Source organism: Gymnodraco acuticeps, unplaced genomic scaffold (genome assembly GCF_902827175.1).
Source record: "Gymnodraco acuticeps unplaced genomic scaffold, fGymAcu1.1, whole genome shotgun sequence".
NCBI classification, from domain to species: Eukaryota; Metazoa; Chordata; class Actinopteri; order Perciformes; family Bathydraconidae; genus Gymnodraco; species Gymnodraco acuticeps.
Window position 1 is genome coordinate 552,195 of NW_022990683.1, and position 21,021 is coordinate 573,215.

The following is a 21,021-nucleotide window of genomic DNA, read 5'->3' on the forward strand; positions in this document are numbered from 1 at the left end:
CTCCTTCTACTCTGCAGCCATCTGGCGTCGAGAGGCTCAGCTGATACATGTGTAGTGCAGGTGACTTCTTAGCTTTAATTCAGGGCCACAATTCGCATTAGTGCTGCAGGCTTTTAATCTAATCGGACATAGGATATGTTGTTGACTCTGATTGAATTGAGTGACCGAAAAAGTAGAATCAATACATTCTAGCTGAAGTACAGTATATACGTAAACAATATACTTAAACTCTTATATAACACTTTAAAATCTGTATCTACTAATATCTGTATATCAATGTCGACAAACTGCTTTATTTATGTGTTAAATAAAGCAGGTATCTGTCCTTTGCTTGCAATAGTAGTATCATGAAAGCTGCATGTTGTGCCATGACTGATTGCTGGTGATAATAGGAAAGGCAAAGTGTCATCATCATGCATGTTGATTAACTCATTCCCTTATGATTTGGACAGTAAGATACTTTTCTGCATGTAAAAGGTGGAACGCTGCCTTTGATTTCCACTTGCAGCAAAAGAAAAAAACAATGTCAACACAAGGAGCATTATTTATCAAGTGATTAGGACATTTGGAAATGTGAGCATCTACAACCATCCTAACTGGGCATCTCTTGAGGATGAAACAACCAAAAGCTCCAGAACACCTTCTAACTTTTCAAGGGTCAAAAATGAACTTTTAATGTCAACATAAATTCACTTAATAATGTATGTCAGTAACCTTCCTATGATGTTTTATACATTGTTGTAAAGAAACAAAGGGATGAGTATCCTGAATGTGTGTTTTATATGTATTTTATTGTCATTTGACCAAACTGAGGTCATTCGTTCATCTTTCTTAGAGTTTGATTGCATATCTTCATGTCCCATGGCTTTGTATTTTCAACACCTGTGTAAATATTTCAGTTTTTAAATCAGCATTTTTGCACCTGTATCCACGGTCATATAATATATGAACACACCGTGGATACAGGTGCAAAAATGCTGAAAATATAATAATATTATTATATTTTGCCATGTAGAGGCAATTTGACTGATGCAATGGGAGGAAAGATAGTTATTAAGTGTGTAAAGGGACGTCTGTGTCTCTGTTGATGGGCGCTGTCCAGGGTGCTTAAGAGGAGCTGCTGCAGGTTTCTTTTTACAACTCACCGAGTCTCATTAGAGAGGCAAGCAATGGAACTATCCAACGTGTTTGTGTATTTGAGTCTCTCCCAGAGTAGTTGATCATGATGCAATGGGCCAGTAACATTTTAGTCTCCCAACAAATGTACCAACCTTTATATTAATGGTTAGTAATGTTTAATTGTCTGCATTATTTCATCCTACTTGTACTTAAAGGGCATGTTGATGCTAATTGTACCTTATCACCCCCCGGGATAAATACAATATTCTAATTCTGAATATTTGTACTTAAAAATTGTTGAATCCAAAAGTTTGGTTTTAGATTATTATATGAAAATGTATAATCCTCAATTCAGAATCTTATGAGTCAAAAATACAAAAGTATTATCAGCTAAAATGTTCTTAAAGTATTACAAGTAAAGTATACCCAATATACACAGTGTCTCTTTTTAATTAAGCAATCATACACGAGAGGCCGTTCTTTAACGTCATTATTGGTACGACAGTACTGCGGCAGGACCGAGGCGCTTGCGTACGGAGTGCAAGCAGTTTGCTTTTCAGGCCAAGGGTATACCGTTTTTCTCATACGCGGAGGGATACTGACTTGTTGTGAAAAGGCACGTTCTATTTGACCGTTCTTTGATCGTGGAATCAAACACGCCTATTGACCAATCAGAGAGCTTGCTCACACCTATGTGTTATAGAATGTATATTATTATTGAAATTTCGGTTTTTTTCAATTGTTCTATGTTTGTATTGCTTATAAATACATGCAATACAAAAGAGAATTTAACTGTTAAAATGGTGATTATATTAGTAGTACAGTATTTTATCATAGAACGTTTTTTTAAATATTTGGAGAAACCAGCTCGAGTGCGCTAGAATTTGAAAATACACAGCCGGAAAAAATCTGCCCCTTCCTCACAGAGCCCCTCCTCCAACACACACGAACGCGCACATGACCAATGAGGGCAAGAGATAAGTTTGTGCACAGATGGAAGGCTGACAGGCAGGTAGGCCATCCAGTTATTTTTAGCCGGGCCGGCTCAGATGATTGGTCGTGCTTTTTACAGCGCTACGGCTTCCACAGATGATATTTTGTTATGGATTTTTTGTCAAAGCACTTAAGATATTCATTGCTATCGGGATGTTAAGAGCATTCCATGGAATATAACAAAAAGTGTATCTCGAGCCGGTTTCTCAAACGTACCTACCCCACCTTTAAGTATAGTATTGTATGTAGCCTACTTAGTTAGATTCCAACTGGTTACAAAACCCCAGTGATTTAAATTCAATTTGTATCGCTTTCACCCAATCTGTTTTCGTCTTTAAACGATGTGACATTAGCAATAAGTCCCTCTCTACAGTCCCAGCCGTGGTGAGAGGAGCGGCCGCTTTAAGAGGAGCTGCTCCGACGTCAGCATGGACATGTGTATCCGACATCCAATAGCCTGATCCGGGCTTTACTCATCCCCCTTTTCTCACAGGAGATCCCTCTGCTGAAGCACCGCGTAGACAGGGGTTAGCCAAGATCATCACCAGATACAAGTAGCACCGAGATTTCCTCCCTTTACGCACCTGAAGCATCCAGTTCATATCCCCAGCTAGAACCACCGTGTTGCAACCATGTCTGTAGCGGGGCTGAAGAAGCAATTCCACAAAGCCACTCAGGTAAGAGGCATCATCAGATCTCCATGTTTGTGGTGTCACGTTGTAGTGGAGTGGCGTTTGGACAGTGGAATTTGGTTATAAATGGATACATCGTGCTGCCCTCATGTATCATGTACGCTCATGTACGCTGCAGCTCAGCTCCATCTGCTGCCTCTAAATCTCCCATCGCTTTCCTAGTGCTGAAATATACTCCACTGCAAAGATGGTGCAGCGTTGCAGCAGTAGAATAATTTATTACTCGTGTTTTGCACTGCAGCAAAAACAACGTTGCTGTTTTTTTTTAATGTGTTTTTTTTTTTAATGCATTCCTGAAAACCACGACGATTATTCAAATGCATTTTTCTGTGCGGCCGCCTGGGAGGCAGGTGGCACGACACGTTGATGGTGGTGATGCCGGGGACGTCAGTTCCTCCCGGTATACCCTTCAGATGACATTCTGCACAGAAAACAGAGGCACCAGAGCCGCAGCTCATGGCAGCCGCTCACACTTGTACTGCGCAGGTTGTTGCCCTAAATGAAGCACGGTTTTAAATCAGTGTTTCTTTCGGCCAACCAACAGTGGGAACTCCGACGCGCACGACGATGTTATGCAATCGTTAAGTGCTCCTTGGCGGAAATCCGCTCCTACCAGCAGCGGCAAGCCATGACCGCAGCGCCCTCTAAACGCATTTATCTTCTACTGCGGGATATCAGTAGTGAATGAAATCACGTCTTCCCTTTCCAATGCTGAATCGTTTGTTATTTGTAGATGTCATACATGAGAAGATATTCAGTTCAAGGTTACTCCTCATCCCATCCCACACATTGTAGCATCTTTGGTTGTTTTGCTTCCAGTATTTCAGACTATGAGTGAGTTCAGAGGCCAACATTGGGGGCCATTGGTCACCGAGGAGAGATATTGATGGACCAATGTATGGCCAGATTCTTCCCTGCAGCCTTCACTTACCCCAAGGCTTTGAGTGACATGTGTTTCCGGTGTGGGCTGGGAGGTTGTCCTGTTTCTAAGAGTGAGTCACAGGAACACTGAGAGTCAGCTTCAAGCATCACAGTAGGACACCCGGAGCCTGACACACACACACACACACACGCACGCTTCCCTCTCCTCCCCTTGTTCTTCAGTCCACCGATGTCCAAATGGCCTTGCTTGCCCCCAGTTTGCACCTTACCTCATAATTACAGGCAATCTTCACTGAAATGGATGGGATTAATGTTTAAATTGTGACGTTGATAACAGTGTGTCTCGTGAAGGTCAGCTAGTGTGGATATTTAATCTATTAGTTACATGTTGGACCTGCATAACTGAGACTAAGCTGGCAGTTTGTGAGGACAGGAAGTGATTGCACATCAAACAGCTGGGACGTAATATGGTGATACAATGGAGTCCCGTATTGTATTTATAGGTCATTTATGCTGCCATTAGGTATTTATATCATCGTTTATGTCACACTGACATTTGAGATGCCTGAGAAGATAAAAGCCACAAATAGGAGGTTTGCTATTCCTGAAAAGCAACGTTTGCAGATTACAAATAAACCGAGAGCTATACATCCTCTTTAACATTTAAATTAAATCAAAAAATAACTGCAAACGATTGTTTTGCTTTTAACAGAGTTCTCAGTTTTAATCAGGAGCTCATTAGATCAGATTGGAAGTAGACAGCGGCCCACACAGGGTATTAGATGACTGCACACATTGGGTTAATTCAGTGTGATGAGTCTATTGTCACCTATTAGCAGAGCCTGTGTGTGTGTGTGTGTGTGTGTGTGTGTGTGTGTGTGTGTGTGTGTGTGTGTGTGTGTGTGTGTGTGTGTGTGTGTGTGTGTGTGTGTGTGTGTGTGTGTGTGTGGTGTGTGTGTGTGTGTGTGTGTGTGTGTGTGTGTGTGTGTGTGTGTGTGTGTGTGTGTGTGTGTGTGTATATATTTGTAGGTTTTCACAGTCTTCATTACTCAGTTGTACTCCCACTGCGATGTTAGGCAGCTTCAGGCTCAGAGTCAGCGGTCTCTGTGGTCCCCTTCCGCCTGTTCATCTGCATCACACACACACACACACACACACACACACACACACACACACACACACACACACTCTCACACTCACTGTCATCCTCCCCGGACTCCCAGTGGCAGAAGGCTCATATCGTCCCTCTGTTCCTGTAATCCAGGCCCAGACTCACCCGGGCAGTGATTTCACAATCTGGCTACTTACACACACATCCTGCAAGCAGACCACAGGCGTACCCCCACCCAAACACATGCAGAGGGGGTCACAGGGATTAAGGATGGGACAGAGGATTTATAAAGAACCATACAACAGAATGGTAGAATGGTGACCAGCATTAAAGCAATAATTAGATTTTCCTTAGAATATGCATAAGGAGACGAGAATTAGATAAGAAGATCGATGCCTCCGTCATTAATTATACAGTAAACACTGAGCTATCGCTGGTAGCAAGTCACTTTAACTAAGCATAGACTGGAAACAGGGAATTGACCATATTCAATTTAGGACGATATCTTGGTCTCGACCAGCATCCTTGAGTGCCTCTTGTTGTGACTGCTCCCAACCGAGTAAGAAAGCAGCACTATTATGCCATTTCAAGATGTTCCAACTCATTGAATACACTATAAATCAAGGTACTTCATCAAATTGATACACAATCCTCAAAAATCCAATATTGGCTTTAAACCAATGGTGGCGAAGTCGATAGGGACTTGGCTTGGTAACTGGAAGGTCACTAGTTCAAGTCCCGGCAAGACCAAGTGCTACCGAGGTGTCCCTGAGCAAGGCACCGTTCCCCACACTGCTCCCCGGGCGCCGTTAAAAATGGCAGCACACTGCTCCTAACACTAGGATGGGTCAAATGCAGAGAAACAATTTCCCCACGAGGGATTAATAAAAGTCCATTTTAATCATCTTAAGCCATATTTCTCATTGCTTTGCAACATTACCTTCAATGGTTTAATTCAAGATATCAGAAGCAGCTGAACCTTGCTATAAAAAGCCAACTCTCTCTCTCGTTGAAATGGTCTCAAGGTATATGAAGCAGAGCCATATGTAGTAGAGGACAGGGCTTGTTAGGTTAATATCTGTGATTACATCAAATCTAAACACAACACATTTCAATGAATAAATGGAGCTAACTGTTATATGTAGATTGGAGCAGATTACAGGTCCTAAAATGCTGCATTGACCTTAAAGCCCTGTGTGTCACTAATTGCTAATTAGCTGTGCAGTTTTGTCTGTTTTTGTAAGTGCGCAGCATCTGCTCCGAAAGATGGGAACCCCTCATACTTGTGCTTTGAGTCTTTCTTTATTACAGACTTTGTGCACCTTGCAGAGACAAACAGCCCATAAAAAGCAGAATGCCGTGGAATCACTGAAGTTTTTAGCACACATGCTCTCACACCCTCATCTTCCACCTTCTCACGTACATCACTGAGTAATTTATTTCACACAACAATCACCCTTTTCTCGGACAGAAGACTCTCTCTCTCTATCGCTCTCAGCCAAGGACATGCAGGCTTATATTGGTGCATTAATAACGGGGGCCATTTTAAAAAAAACGGGGAAGCACGGAGCATGAAGGGTAAGACCCAGCAGGCCCACTGCCTTTTAATAAATTATATATTTATTTATCCAGCGACGCATTACTCATTCTCACTGTGGTGAACCAAGCCTCTTTATACACTGTAAGAAATATGCCTGCCTTCACACAATTCAAACTTTGAAAATAGTTAAAGAATCAATTTCAAATAAAGAAATACCCCATTTATGCCGAACGTTATTATAAGCCAGGACTCAGTTCTTCTGTCAGGTGTATTTTTAAAGGTGGAGATATCTCGCTTAATGCGTCACAAGTCAACTTCACCCCAGAGTCAAATGAGTCATGCTTTGAGCAGATGCTACTTTCATCATGGCGCTGTTCCCATGGAGAGAGTCATAGGCGTGTGTACAAGTCTGAGCATGCATGCGTGTGAACATGTGATGAGGCTTTTTGATTTGGGGCTGTGATAACCACAACTAATGGTTTAGAGAAAGAGTGAACCCACATCTCCCACAGTTCTGCTTGTTGTTTTATTTGCATCAACCCCTGGTTTAAATGTTGTTTTCATATCTATTTTAAGGCTGCAGAGAGTACTTTTATCGAAGTGGAATGAGTGTGGTCTGCCAGCAGGAAGAGAAAATGTGTTCATTAATTAGAGACTGCGAGAGAGAAAGAGGGGAGATGAGGAGCTTCAGAAAGGGTGCCAGCATGAGAGAGAGGGAAACAAAAACTTCAAGTCTTTGGGGGGGGGGGGGCGGGTCTTGTAGCTTTTCCAGATAAAATGGTTGCTTTGCTTCTTCTCAATGTCAGAAAGAGGATAGCTGGTTTCCTCACAGCTTTATCATCCTCTGCGTCTGCAAACGTCATGTTTTTGTTTGAATCCATTGAATCTAAAAGCATTGCTTTTCTGTCAAGTTAGTGGAAAATCATTGATATGATTTACGAGACCTTCCATCAGTCAAAATGTTATACTACTTTTCCTCAGAGCTTCACTTCGAGTCCCACCTGCTTCTCAGAAACATATATATAAGAGATTGCATAAGATAAGAGGCCATTTTAGAGAATAGTGTGCGCTAAATGTACTGTGGAAGTACATTCAAATGCATTCCTGGCTGCAGATCAACACCATATGGGCTACGTACAGTCCATTAACTATTATATAACACATCATAATAATGAAATATTCATTCTAATTATAGTAATGTAGTATCATCAGTTACACCAGATTTGGGTGAAAGCCATATTCATGTCATTCTAAATTCAATTACTCAGTGTTAAAAAAAAAGAAACACGGTGAATTCACTGGCACAACAAATCAGAAAATAACGTTTGAAATGAAAGCACTCTAATATCTTTAGATTGTAAAGACACGACATAGGTGAACTGCAGGTAACAATGTCTCCTGTTGTGATTTAGAAATGATGTCGTCAGCAGTTTTGACATGAGACTGAGAAAAGCTGGAAATCTCAGCTGATGATGATGGATGAAAAGGCACAGCGTGAATCTCACATGCTCTGTATGAAAACAAAAGGACCTACCGAGGTGCAGGATCTGCCCGTGTCAATCCGTCTGTAATATTGGTCGTTAAGAAACGGTGATTACATTTGGATGTGGTATCATGTATTTCTTAGTAAGGGAACAGTAATCCTTCATTTCGCAGTCAGCCCTCGTTCGACTAGAGGATTCCCAGTGTGTGGGCTGAATACTAATGTGGGGACTACACATCTTACCCTCACTGTGTTGTGTGTAGCATTAGGATTTGGCTGCTGAAAAACATCCATTCTATGTTTGTAGATTAACGGAAAACAATTGAGTAATTTCATTGTCCATTTCTTTCTGAGTGAGTTTCTGGGTTTGATTCCCTCAGAAAAAGGTACGCAATGCGAAAGCGTGAATAACTACATCCCGTGCATGCCGATGGACAGCAGAGGGTCTCTGGATGTGACTGACGCCTGCGGGGCTTTAGGGCAGCAGATTGTGAGGGGGTGACTCATCCTGCCTGGATCCTCACTCGGGCCCACTGCAGCGTAAAACAGATCCAGCTGGGAGATAACAGATGGGGCGGGGGGGGAAGAGAGGGAAGCTAGGAACGAGAGATAAGAGAAGACAAGGAAGGAGAAGATAGAGCGGCCTTGAGCAGGTACAGTAGGGAGTGGCAGAGAGGTAAAAGGAAATCAAGCCAAGAGAGAGCAGGAGGAAGGAGAAGTCAAACAGAGGAAGTGTGGAGAACTCAATCTGTGACGATGGACTTTCTTAAAAGGCTTTAGGAGAAACCGAATGTTGACGGTTGATATTGCCAGTACGTTTTATATCCCAATGCTTCTACCAATTCTGGAGCTGATACTTTTCAAAATAGGTCAACTAATCTATTTGTCCAAACAACGGTACAAACCCTAGTTCACTACAATGTATGACAAAGCAAGCACATCCTTTAAAGAAGCTAAAACTAGAAAGTGTTTGTATATTATTTGTTATAGCTGAACATTTCTTGAAAAGAAATTACTTTTCAGTGTGAAAATGAGTTTACGATGACTTATTTTTGCCTTATTAACCAAATAGTCAATCATTGCAGCACTTACTTTAAGAATCACGCCATCATGGCATTTTAATTATTTATAACAAGGAGTCACAGTCGTGTAGGTCGCAGGATTTATGGAGTAGTGGTGAAACGTTATCGGTGTAGTCACACAGGTTTTTTACCATGTTCCTTTGAAGGTGTGTGAAGGTGCCATATCTACACATGGCAACCATTGTTGATGGTGTAATATGATCTCTGACAAGTTCAACTAATGCTTGTTACCCTTAGCTTTGTCAAACAGACATTTTGTGAAGGTGCGTCCTCATCAGCACCACGGACAGCGACATGGAGTAACACATCAGTCAGGTTACTTATACTTCAGGCCGGGGCCAAAGGATATTACGTGCACTAATCCAGCAAAATGTCATGAGTCAGGCCGACTAGACTAACACGTTCAACTAGACAAACCTCTCACTCTCTCTCTCTCTCTCTCTCTCTCTCTCTCTCTCTCTCTCTCTCTCTCTCTCTCTCTCTCTCTCTCTCTCTCTCTCTCTCTCTCTCTCTCTCTCTCTCTCTCTCTCTCTCTCTCTCTCTCTCTCTCTCTTTCTTTCTTTCTCTCTAATGCTAGAGGCTGGAGAGGGACGATGACATTGTTAGCATGCATTCAGGTCATTTTGCGAACAAGCGTTGCCTCCTAATTATGTCATTGTATTAGAATAATTGCTGCGTCAATGTACGTATCATTTTAGCTACACTTGGCAAAGATGGGACATGTACTTACCCCTACTACTACAGCTAATAGTTAACTAACTAGTGTAAAAATTGCTGGGTGACTATTTAGATAACAATTGAAAGGCCTTTTTTTGTTTATAACAATCTCAATATTATATATAAGTAATTTTACTCAATCTTTTGCATGAAAGTAAAGTGTGCTACCCCCCCTCTCCTTCCCGACCTCTACACCCTCGTTACTGCGTCACTATGCACGTTGCACAATACAGCCTGCAGTAAAATTACATTTTGCCGTTGGATGGAAACCTTGAGATTCAGAATTGTGACTCCGGGGGGGGTTTTGCTGAGGAAGTGTAGATCATTTGAGTCAATTCAGTTTTTTTGTCATGAGTCAGCGGATGCAGACTCCTTGTTGGAATGATCTCTTAAAGTTACATGCAGCATTTTCTTAAAAACTCACCCATTAGTTTGTTTTTATCAGCTGAGTCACTGCATTTTCTTATGTCTCCTGTTTTTGCTTTGCATGTCTTGGCATAACAAAGAGCCTTCAGGCCCCGCATGGGTATGTAAGCCTCGGCCGATACGCAGGGTGTGCCTTCAGTTGTCATTCTTAAGTCGTCACATTTTGTGTATTCAAAGTGACGGATAACAGGTTGTAAAATCGCTGTGTGTTTTATGTGCCTGAGTGTTTCCCCTGTCGGTCCCTCTCTTCTGCTGAGTGGCAGCTGTGTGCTTTTAGTGTGTGTCAGCTTTACCTAGGGTGCCCCCAAAACACAAACACACACACACACACACACACACACACACACACACGCATACACACACACGCATACACACACTCACACACATAAGATACAGTAGGCCAAAATCAGAAGTCCTTTATTTCTCCTACTGTGGGCAAATTAACAGAATTACAGTGGCAAAGATACAGTGCAGATTAAAGGGCAAAAGAAAAATGTTTATATAAGTTTAGACTTGTACATGAGTTGAAGGAAAGCACATATTATTACAAATATATATAAGCAGTAAAATAAATGTATAACTGCACACAAGTGTATAATGCTCAAGAGCCGTTGTATTACACATGTAGTTTTCTTGTTTGCAGGATGAAGTGTGCAATTTGTCTGCATATATTCAAAACCCAGCTCCGTCCTGTGGAGGTGTGGGTGTGTTTTTTGAAAAACAATCTAATAATAAACCTTGTTATTCTCACTCTCTCTCTTTTTGCTCGATGAGAGGAGGGGCGTCCTCTGAATGCTGTGTGTTTACAATCAGCTCCCGACAATGCTGCGTACTGTCTCTTTAAGAACTGAACGCTCTCCTCACTCAACCCAGTGCTCCCAGTTTTGGCTAAGTGTGGATCAGCAATGCAGCAAAAGAGATGCTGCACTGGATCGTATCCAGAAACACACAGTCCCTGCTGCCATGTCCCTTCATCCTTTCATCTTGATTACTTCCTCCCCTCACTGAGCTTATTTTACTTTTCAATTTTGCTTGTCAAATGCCTCCCAGCTTTAAAAAAATGTTTTCACCTGCCTCAGTAGAGCTCTTTCTCTGAAGGCTCTTTATCGGGACACTGCTGTGCTTTGCCTCGGCTCACTGAGCAGACATTTCAGCTGGCGCTCTGAAAGCAGTTTGTTTTCTCAGATATGTGATCCCATCTCCTGGAGGCTGCTCCCTTCCTGACGTTTGCAAACAGGGAAGTCTTCAGCGTTCCTCACCAGCAGTTTTTCTGTGTGAATTTAAAATGTGTCCTCTATCGCCTCACTTCACAACAAATGCTCTCGTTCATTTACTGGATGGCTCATAAATCTTTTAGAGAGCTTTTCAACAACGACCTTTTCGTCTGTTGGCTTTACACCATGTGATAAACATGACTCGGCATTTCTAGAGCTGCTTTCCTGAGTTGTTGCCAGGAACAATACAGAAAGTCTGACAGACAAAAGTAACAGAATTAGGAATCCTTTACTCATCCCACAGCGGGGAAATGTCACAGCAAAGGGAAAGTGCAGGCAAATGGCGTTATAAAAATAAATTGAGCATAAAAAGTAATAAGGTAGCAGCAAGTGACAACATTAATAGATGTGACATTTTTTGGACACTATTAATCTTTTCTTAAATTCTATGGATTATGTAAAAAATATTGTATAAAAGAGGGTTAACATTCGCAATAATATTGAAAGAAATGTTAGTGGTTTTGCTCCTGCAGTATCTGGAGAGTTGGAGCCAGACGGTGACATCACTTCCTGTTTGGAGGTTAATGACAGACGGACACGGCCTATTCTTAGCTCACCGTGGGTAAGATGCTGTCGGCGTGTTTAAATACGGGCACGATGAGCTAAACTCGTTAAATGCAGTAGTGGGAAGTAACCGCATTTACTCAGTACTCAGCGTTGTACTTAAGTGCTAATTTTAGCTGTCAATCGCATCTGTAAACAATGCTGAAGGAGAAACATTAGAAGCTATTTAAAAAGCTGCTGACCTGGGTATATCCATATGTCAAATATGACTGCACACCTTAACGTATGGGAAGCTGATTAGGAGAGGACTCATTGTCAACTCAATTTACAACCATGAAATGTTGTGTCAGAAAACGTGCAGACTATGATTTGTTATGTTAACATATGTGTGAAAATATGAACTAAGATTATTGCGAACAAGCAACATATATTTATATTTTGTGGAACGGTATGAGGGGTGGGTATTTAAATGTATTTCATTTATATTTGTATATTGGTGTCTATCTGTGAAGGTGACGGTTAAACGCAATAAATAGTTGGTCACAAAACATTTGAGATATTTGTATATCATTTGAGTATTTTTAGATGACTGCTACTTTATACTTTTACTCCACATCTTAGAGGTAAATATTGTACTTTTTACTTAACTATATTTATTCAATACCTTTAGTTACTTTGCAGATTCACATAACTGAGAATGAAAAACAACACATCTATTTATAGTTATACCTGGAGTAGTACATTCCCAAGCTCCCCAGTATTATATGTATACGTAGTATTTTGATTAGATTTGCTGATACCAGTTGCAACACATTCATGCATCAGTAATTATAATGTGGGCCCATGTGCATAATAAGTGCTTTACTTATTGTACCTGAAGTCTATTTAATTCTTATCCCCCTTTTTTACATTAACTTAAGAACACTTTTAAATGCAGTGTGGTATTTCTACTTTCACTTAAGTACAACTTCTGATTCCTTTCCCCACCACTGGTTAAACGGCCTCATGTGGCAGAATTGTGAAAACGTGTCAAAGAAGAAAGATGTGCTGGGTGAGAAGTGTCGGTGCCCTGCAGAGTCAATCATTTTTATGTTGACAGCTACGGTCGCTTGAGGTGTTCAGTTTGTCTGTAGGAAGCGATGTATTGTTCATCACTGTCTCTGGTTTCTTTCTCCCCTTCTCCACTCCCTTGTTTTCTCCTCCTGCTCTCGCTGCATCAGTATTCAGGCCATGCTTGATGTTTTATTCAGGCCTGGCATATTATTTATTCTGGGCATCAACCACTGCAGGAGAGGCTGTCGATGCCTGGGTGTGGAGAAAGGAAATTCTCAGGAGCTGTTTTTAAATTCTGGGATAAGGTTTGTGTAATCAATTACATGTCACTTGTTAGACGCTTTTATCCAAAGCGACTTACATACTCAATACTGTGGGCAATCCCCACAGGAGCCATTTGGGATGAAGTGTCTTGCCCAGGGACACAACGACATGCTGACTGCAGTGGGGTTTGAACCTGTGACCCTCTGATCCCAACACCAAGGCTCTACCCACTGCACCACACACCACATTAGTCAATCATGACTAATGAAGAAAATAATTTGTAAATTTCATTTCTACATATTTTCTTTAACTCACAATTTAAAAGACCAGTAGTGAGACTTGCTGAACGTTCAGTAATGTTAGGGAATCATTTGCTTAGGTATTCAACCTTCGACACAGTTCATATTTGTCTCCTCTCACTGTCTCTTTTCCCACGGCATAGTTCTACGGCCTTGGGTATTGCTGCTATCTCTCTTAAGGAGGAGCAGCTTGGGCGCATTGTTGTTGCTTATGACCGAGCACAAGCCGCCATGAGGTAGTTTACCGTTTAGGGACATCTAGAAGCCCTTCTTCTCAGGAACGTTCCCTTGCGCACATTATTTTTATTACATGTCACTTGTTAGACACTTTTATCCAAAGCGACTTACATACTCAATTTGGGGTGAAGTGTCTTGCCCAGGGACAAAACGACATGCTGACTGCTGTGGGGTTTGAACCTGTGACCCCTGATTAAAACCTGGAACTGCAGAAGAGCTCTTCAGAATTGATTGTGGCATCTCAACCGTGTGGTCAAACCGTGGCCCGTGACATGTCGTGTGAATTCTCCGGCCGAAGCTCTAAATAAACCGTCAATGTTTGCCATCGAAGCTCCAGCTCTCCTCTTGTCTCTCTGAGTGCTGACTCCAATTGCTTCTGAAGTTTCCCCCACAAGTAATATTACACAACAAAATATTAGGTTTTTTGCTTTGTGTTTTTCTACATCAATGAATGTGTCGCCAGAGTTATTGTATTTGCTTTTATGTGTGGGAATAGCTGGAAACATTGATACGACTACATAAACCACCTCCACACACACACACACATACCTACAGACACACACACATACCTACAGACACAAACACACACCTCTACTCCAGGGACATTGAGGTCACATTATTATTACCTAAATCTATAACCGAGAAGCATCTATGTCCACTCTCCTGAAAACCCATTCTTGGTTAATGGCTTCGGTGTAGCTGCCGACGTGTTTAATGAAGGGCAATGCAGATATGGATGTTTTTATTTCCCCAGAGACCTTGTGAAGTATACTGTCTTTGATGGGTAGTGCTTTTACTCGAGGGTTGAAGGTCATCATCCGTCAAGAGGTCATGAATCAAGCGACAAAAGCCAGTCACCATTTCAGTCAAACTTGAGACTATGAAATGATGATCAGAATATAGAAGACAGACGAAAACCAAGAGTCTGCAGCCAATACAGCAGCTCACTGAGGCTGTATGCTCACTGTCAAGACATTCAAATCGAACAAACAAGCAAGGATGTCTTGTTTCTGTGTCGGATCCTGAGGGCAGCATCTCCCTGGTTCCCTCAACAAAAACCATTGGGATTTTTCCATTGGATACATGATAGCTGAAATATTTGAATACCTGTTTGAATGGATTTCGAAGCAATGTTTTTTTAAACTAATTATTCTACTCTAACATGCTAAACAAAGATGGTGGTCAAACATTATACCTGTTTACATTCAGCATGGCTTCATTGTCACTGTTACAATGCTAACAGTAGCTTTTAGCTTAAAGCCCCACTGTGCCTGAGGACTACCTCACAGAGTACTTCTAATATGTATACAGTTTAATCCACACCCTTTTTAAATATTGCAAAGTCAAAGTAAGCACAAAGTATGGTCGAGGCTGTACTTCGGTCGACTTATTGGACAAAAATTGAAATTTGGACCCAATGATGGCACCAGATAAAATATCAAAGAGTCACCAAAGACCTTGGGTATTTTGTATTCATTATTTTTTGATGATGATGGTGACACTAGATATACAGTAAAGGCAGGAGTTCACCAAAGTTAGTAGGATTCATCATCTGAGATCCATGTCTGTATATTTGCATAAAACCATGTTTCATTATCAAATCCATTCAATGGTTCTGGAGATATTTCCCTCTGCACGGAAGCGGCGGCCCAGCCTATGAGCGCTAGCTTAAAGAAGCAACATGGAGTGACACAGCATTATGTGAACTTTATAATGTGGCAGATGTACTTACAGTACTCATTTGCTGGCGATGAATAAAATAGGACATTTGGACAGGAATAGTGTAGAAGAGAAAGAAGGGAATATGATAGAAAGTGCAGCAGAGAGCAGGAAGAGATGAGAGGAGGATGTTGGGAACAAAAGAGGAGAAGAGGCTTTGCGTTCACGCAGCTGTAGCATCGTGCACTCAGCCTTACGCCTAATTTAGCTCATAAGAGGACAGTAATGAGGGGTGGGAGGAAACAGAATGAGCTAAAATTGTATTTAAATAACTTCTAAAGCAGAAATCCAGTAGGTTTTGGGGAAGAATATGTATTTTTTGTGCTTGCATGATTTCCCTGCTGTAAAAAAAACCATGTTAGTTGATCTAGGCGCGGACAGCTACTCTTCCTGTGCACACACACACACACACACACACACACACACACACACACACACACACACACACACACACACACACACACACACACACACACACCAACTGCAGAGCTGAGACTGAATGGCTTGTCAAGGATTATACTCAGATTAATCAGAGCACAGTGACTTTGCATCATGTTGGAGCTGTGTGTGAGTCAAAAGCAGAGCGCTGCAGTGGTTATCTGTGAAACATGGTGCATGTGCTGCCGAGTGTACCATGTGACGCGGTCAGAGAGTCACGACGCCTTCTTGCTATTTCTTATTTGATCACATTGGCATTTTAGAGGATTTCTACTGGCAATTTGATCGCTTTACACTGAATAACACTCACAAAGGTTTAAAGAGGCCTGATTATGCTCATTTTGTGGTTCCTATGTGTGGTTCCTATGTGTGGTTCCTAAGTGTGTAATGTACCAAAAGGTCTTTATTTTCTCAAACTGCCTGTGCTGCGGCACCTCTTTTTCCCCTCTGTCTGAAACCAGAGCCCAGTCTGCTCTGATTGGCTAGCTGGCCTTGTGAGTGGTCAGCTGCTTAGAGATGTATTTCACGTACAATGTGTTGGAGAGCCAGTGATACATAGTGATGATAGATGATCCAGGACCACAGCCATGACTCAAGATCCAGGGCTCGCGATCCAGGACACAGGACCGCAGCAACAGGATCATCCATGAATCCCGATCCCGGCGTATATAGACACCAAAAAGAAAGACATTTGGGGAAGCTGGGTTATTCGGAACATGAGAGTACACAGGTATAGACAGAGAGAAGGAAGAAGTAAGATGTCCCCCGACAAACTAAGCCTATATCAGCTAAACTAGGGGCTGAATCTAATCAGCCCTAACTATAGGCTTTATCAAAAAGGAAGGTCTTAAGCGCACTCTTAAAAACGGATAGGCTGTCTGCCGCCCGAACACAAACTGGAAGCTGATTCCACAAATGTGGAGCTTGATAAGAAAAGGCTCTGGCTCCCATTGTACTTTTAGAGACTCTAGGAACAACCAACAACCCTGCATTCTTGGAACGCAATGCCCTAGTAGGACAGTAGGGTATAATGAGTTATTTAAGGTAAGATGGCGCCTGCCCATTAAGGGCTTTGTAGGCGAGAAGAAGAATTTTAAATTCTATCCTGTGTTCTATAGGGAGCCAGTGTAAGGCAGCCAGAACAGGAGTAATGTGGTCCCTTTTCCTAACTCTGGTTAGTACATGAGCTGCAGCATTTTGAATCAGCTGAAGCGACTTAACTGACTTCTTGGTACACCCTGATAATAAGGAGTTACAATAATCCAGCCTTGAAGTAACAAATGCATGGACTAGTTTCTCTGCATCGTTTTGAGGCAAGATATGCCTGATTTTTGCAATGTTACGTAGATGGAAGTAGGCGGTCCTTGAAATTGATTTTATGTGGGCGTTAAAGGATAAATCCTGATCAAATATAACACCAAGATTCCTTACAGTCTCACTGGAGGCCAAATTAATGCCATCCATAGTTAGTATATCTTTAGATAGTTTGTTTCAGGCCGAGTACAATAACTTCAGTTTTGGTCGTGTTTAACATCAAAAAGTTTAAGGTCATCCACGTTTTTAAGTCCTTGAGGCAGTCTTGAATTTTATTTAGATGATTAATTTCATCAGGCTTGATTGATAAATATAGTTGAGTATCATTTCATAACAATGAAAATTTACAGAATGATTCCTTATAATATTGCCTAACGGAAGCATATATAATGTGAACAAAATAGGTCCAAGCACTGAGCCCTGTGGCACTCCATGGCTAACTTTGGTTTGCATGGAAGATTCATCGTTGACACGTACAAACTGAGAGCGTTCAGATAGATAGGACCTAAACCAGCCTAAAGCAGTTCCCTGTATGCCAACTAAGTGCTCTAGTCTTTGCAATAAGATATCATGGTCGATAGTATCAAATGCAGCACTGAGATCGAGCAAGACAAGAATAGAGACAAGTCCTTTGTCTGAGGCTATTAGAAGGTCATTTGTGACTTTAACCAGAGCTGTTTCTGTGCTATGATGTGTTCTAAAGCCAGACTGAAAATCTTCAAATAAATCATTGTTTTTTAAGTAATCACACAGCTGTTTTGCGACCGCTTTCTCAAGAATTTTTGAGAGGAACGGAAGATTAGAAATAGGTCTATAGTTGGCTAAAACCTCTGGATCGAGGTTTTGCTTTTTAAGAAGCGGTTTTATCACTGCTACTTTGAATGATTGTGGAACATAGCCTGATAATAAAGACATATTCATAATATTTAATAAAGAAGTGCTAATTAATGGAAAAACTTCCTTCAACAGCTTAGTTGGAATTGGGTCTAACATACACGTTGATGGTTTAGAAGAGAGAATCATTTAATCTAATTGTTCAAGGTTTATGGCTGAAAAGCATTCTAGTTTACTATCTAGTGTAATATTAGAACTTACGTTTCCGGGAGCTGTTGATAACACTATACTGGTCAAAGGCAAGAGGTCATTAATTTTGTTTCTAAGAGTAACAATTTTACTTAAAAAAAAGCACATAAAATCATTGCTACTGAGTGCTATGGGAATAGAAGGCTCAATCGAGCTGTGGCTTTCTGTCAGCCTGGCTATAGTGCTGAAAAGAAATCTTGCATTATTCTTATTCTCATCTATTAATGAAGAGTAGTAGGCTGCTCTCGCTTTACGCAGTGCTTTCTTATATTCATTGAGTGTAATATGCCAAATTAAACGAGATTCTTCAAGTTTAGTGGAACGCCATATCCTTTCAAGTTGTCTCGACTTTTGCTTTATTTTGCGGGTTTCGGCATTATGCCATGGAGCTAATCTATGTTGTTTTATTTTCTTCTTTTTCAAAGGAGCAACAGAGTCTAATTTTATTCGCAGCGCATCTGTAGCACTATCAACAACATGATCAATTTGGGGTGGTGTACATTTTGTATAAGTTTCCTCCCTTACATGCAGACATGCTATCGAGTTAAGTATTGGTGGAATCGCTTCCTTAAATTTGGCTATAGCACTAACAGATGCTGCAGGAGCTTTTGACTAATGCTTTGTAGTCTAGTAACAGTACTTAAAAAGTTACTAAGAAATGGTCGGATAAAGCAGGATTATGCGGTTCGACTAATAGTTGCTCAATTTCAATACCATAAGTCAGAACAAGGTCGAGAGTGTGATTATAGCAGTGGGTTGGTTTATTTACACTCTGACGGAAACCAACAGATTATAATATAGAGTTAAATGCAACAGTAAGGCTATTTTTATCATCGTCAACATGAATATTAAAGTCACCTACGATAATTATATCCAACACATCCTTTTCCACTTACTAATACTAATTATCACTAACCCTGCACTATCATGAGTAATTGCGATAATATTATTGTTTACCATGCAGTTGATTAATGAGTCATTTAATCACGCTGGTGCTTTGTGTCAACAAGCCTCTTCATCATCTTCCAGACTTATACAAAGTGCCACAGGCTCAGGGAAAGCAACGTTACTTGTGTGCCGTTCAGACTTTAATATGACAAACACCACCGTCAGACTGAGCCGTGGATTAGACACAGAGAATGAAATGAATAGTTTGTAATTATACGGTCTTCAGTTCAGCTGCATGGAGGTGTGTGTTTACAGCCAAGTAACCAGGTGTTACAGAGTAAATCTATCAGTGTAAGTAAATAATAATGTGCTTTTGAAGGCGCTCACATAAAGTAAAGGAAGTATGAAAATCCTGAAAGGTTAGTCTTATTATAGATGACATTATTCCCTGAGAGAAAACACACCTAATGATTGTTTAATGATAAAAAAAGATAATCCATTAGTTGTTAAATTAGCCTATTTTTAATGTCTTTAGAATCTCCTTTTATGAAGCTTTTCTGTTTCATATGATATTAAACTAAATGTTAGTTTTACATTGGACTGAGAGTAGGATGGACATTATTTTCCTAATTTTCTCCCCTTTTAAAGACAAAATGAAAAAGAATCAGCAGAAATATCCGCAATTGACATCAGTTGCAGCCCGAATTTGCAAACCCTTATAATAAAAGGCAAGATTTAACAAAAAGGTTCCCTTATTAAGCATCCCTATATCGGTTTATTTAAAGCTGTATTTGTCAACAACTGTAAGTGGAGGCCGGTGTGCAAACAGATAATACATGATAATAAAACAAAACACATTTGCAATAATATATCAAATATGTTCAGAGGATAAAATAGTTTTTTGGGATAAAAAACAACATTTACATGATTTAAAACAGATTTCTTGTAATTGTCTAGGGTTGTTTTCCTCAAATGTGATGAGATCAGCGCTTGTTCACAGATTGAGGCCTCCTGCTGCTTTCTTTTTATATGAAAGAGTCAAAAAATGATGTCAGCTTGCACACAGTAAATGCAAAAACCATGGCCGTTTCTCAATGTCGAGGAAGGCTGCTCCAGAGCCACTATTTCAAGGATGCTACGTCATCGAGTGCCGCTGAAGTACTGTTCCAATCTCCAGCATACTTGGAATTCCACCGAGGCCGCGTCCTTGGTTTGGGGGAAATTTCGAGGCTGCACAATGGGTAGACTTCGCGTCCTTAAAATCCCCACAATGCTTTGCGCACGGACCAATTTCAAAAATCCTTGCGGAGAATGGCTGAACCGACGCAGCACACATTTAAATGTAAGTATGTAGTGGCGTTAGGGGTGCAACAACTAATCGACTTAATTGATTAAAATCGATTACCAAATTAGTTGCCAACTAATTCAGTCGTCGATTCGTTGGTGACCTCATCACGTGTGTTTTACGCGCCGTTAAGCTCCAACGTTATTGGTCTTTGTATCGGTACTGGAGACATTTAAAAAATATATGTCATGTATTATTGCTTCAAAAACATTATATCGCAGTCTTAGTTTCGCCAACTAGTTTCTAATATGCAAAAAGACAAACAAATGCGTCTATGATGTATTTTCGATCAGACGAGATCTCTCTCTCTCCCCCGTCTGTGTGCGAGGGGGCGGGGCAGTTTACACACACACACGCAGCTGCTACATGCAGCAACACACTGCGGAGATGGCGGAGAGAACGCGCTCCGAGGTGTGGTTAAACTTTAGCCGTCTCGATGTGGACAATGCTCGTTGCCAAAAGTGCAATAAGAGTTTAGCATGTAAGGGCGGTAACACGAGCAATTTGTCTAAACATTTAGCAAAAGTGCTCCACATTCAGACGGAGGGAATGCACCGG

The 21,021-nt window shown here is 41.1% G+C and overlaps 1 protein-coding gene across 9 annotated transcripts in view; it reads left to right on the plus strand.

Annotated features, from left to right (window-relative positions):
- The first annotated feature begins 2,347 nt into the window (after positions 1 to 2,347).
- sh3gl2a (SH3 domain containing GRB2 like 2a, endophilin A1) overlaps positions 2,348 to 21,021 on the plus strand; it is a 52,322-nt gene continuing 33,648 nt past the window's right edge. For 2 of the 9 annotated variants that reach the window (XM_034230221.1, XM_034230222.1), the window contains exon 1: positions 2,349 to 2,789. In XM_034230221.1, coding sequence (XP_034086112.1) covers positions 2,745 to 2,789 — 45 coding nt within the window. In that variant the 5' untranslated portion in view covers positions 2,349 to 2,744. Of the gene's footprint in view, positions 2,790 to 21,021 lie in introns of all 9 variants that reach the window. The other 7 variants (XM_034230217.1, XM_034230219.1, XM_034230218.1 and 4 more) reach the window with 6 other exon arrangements.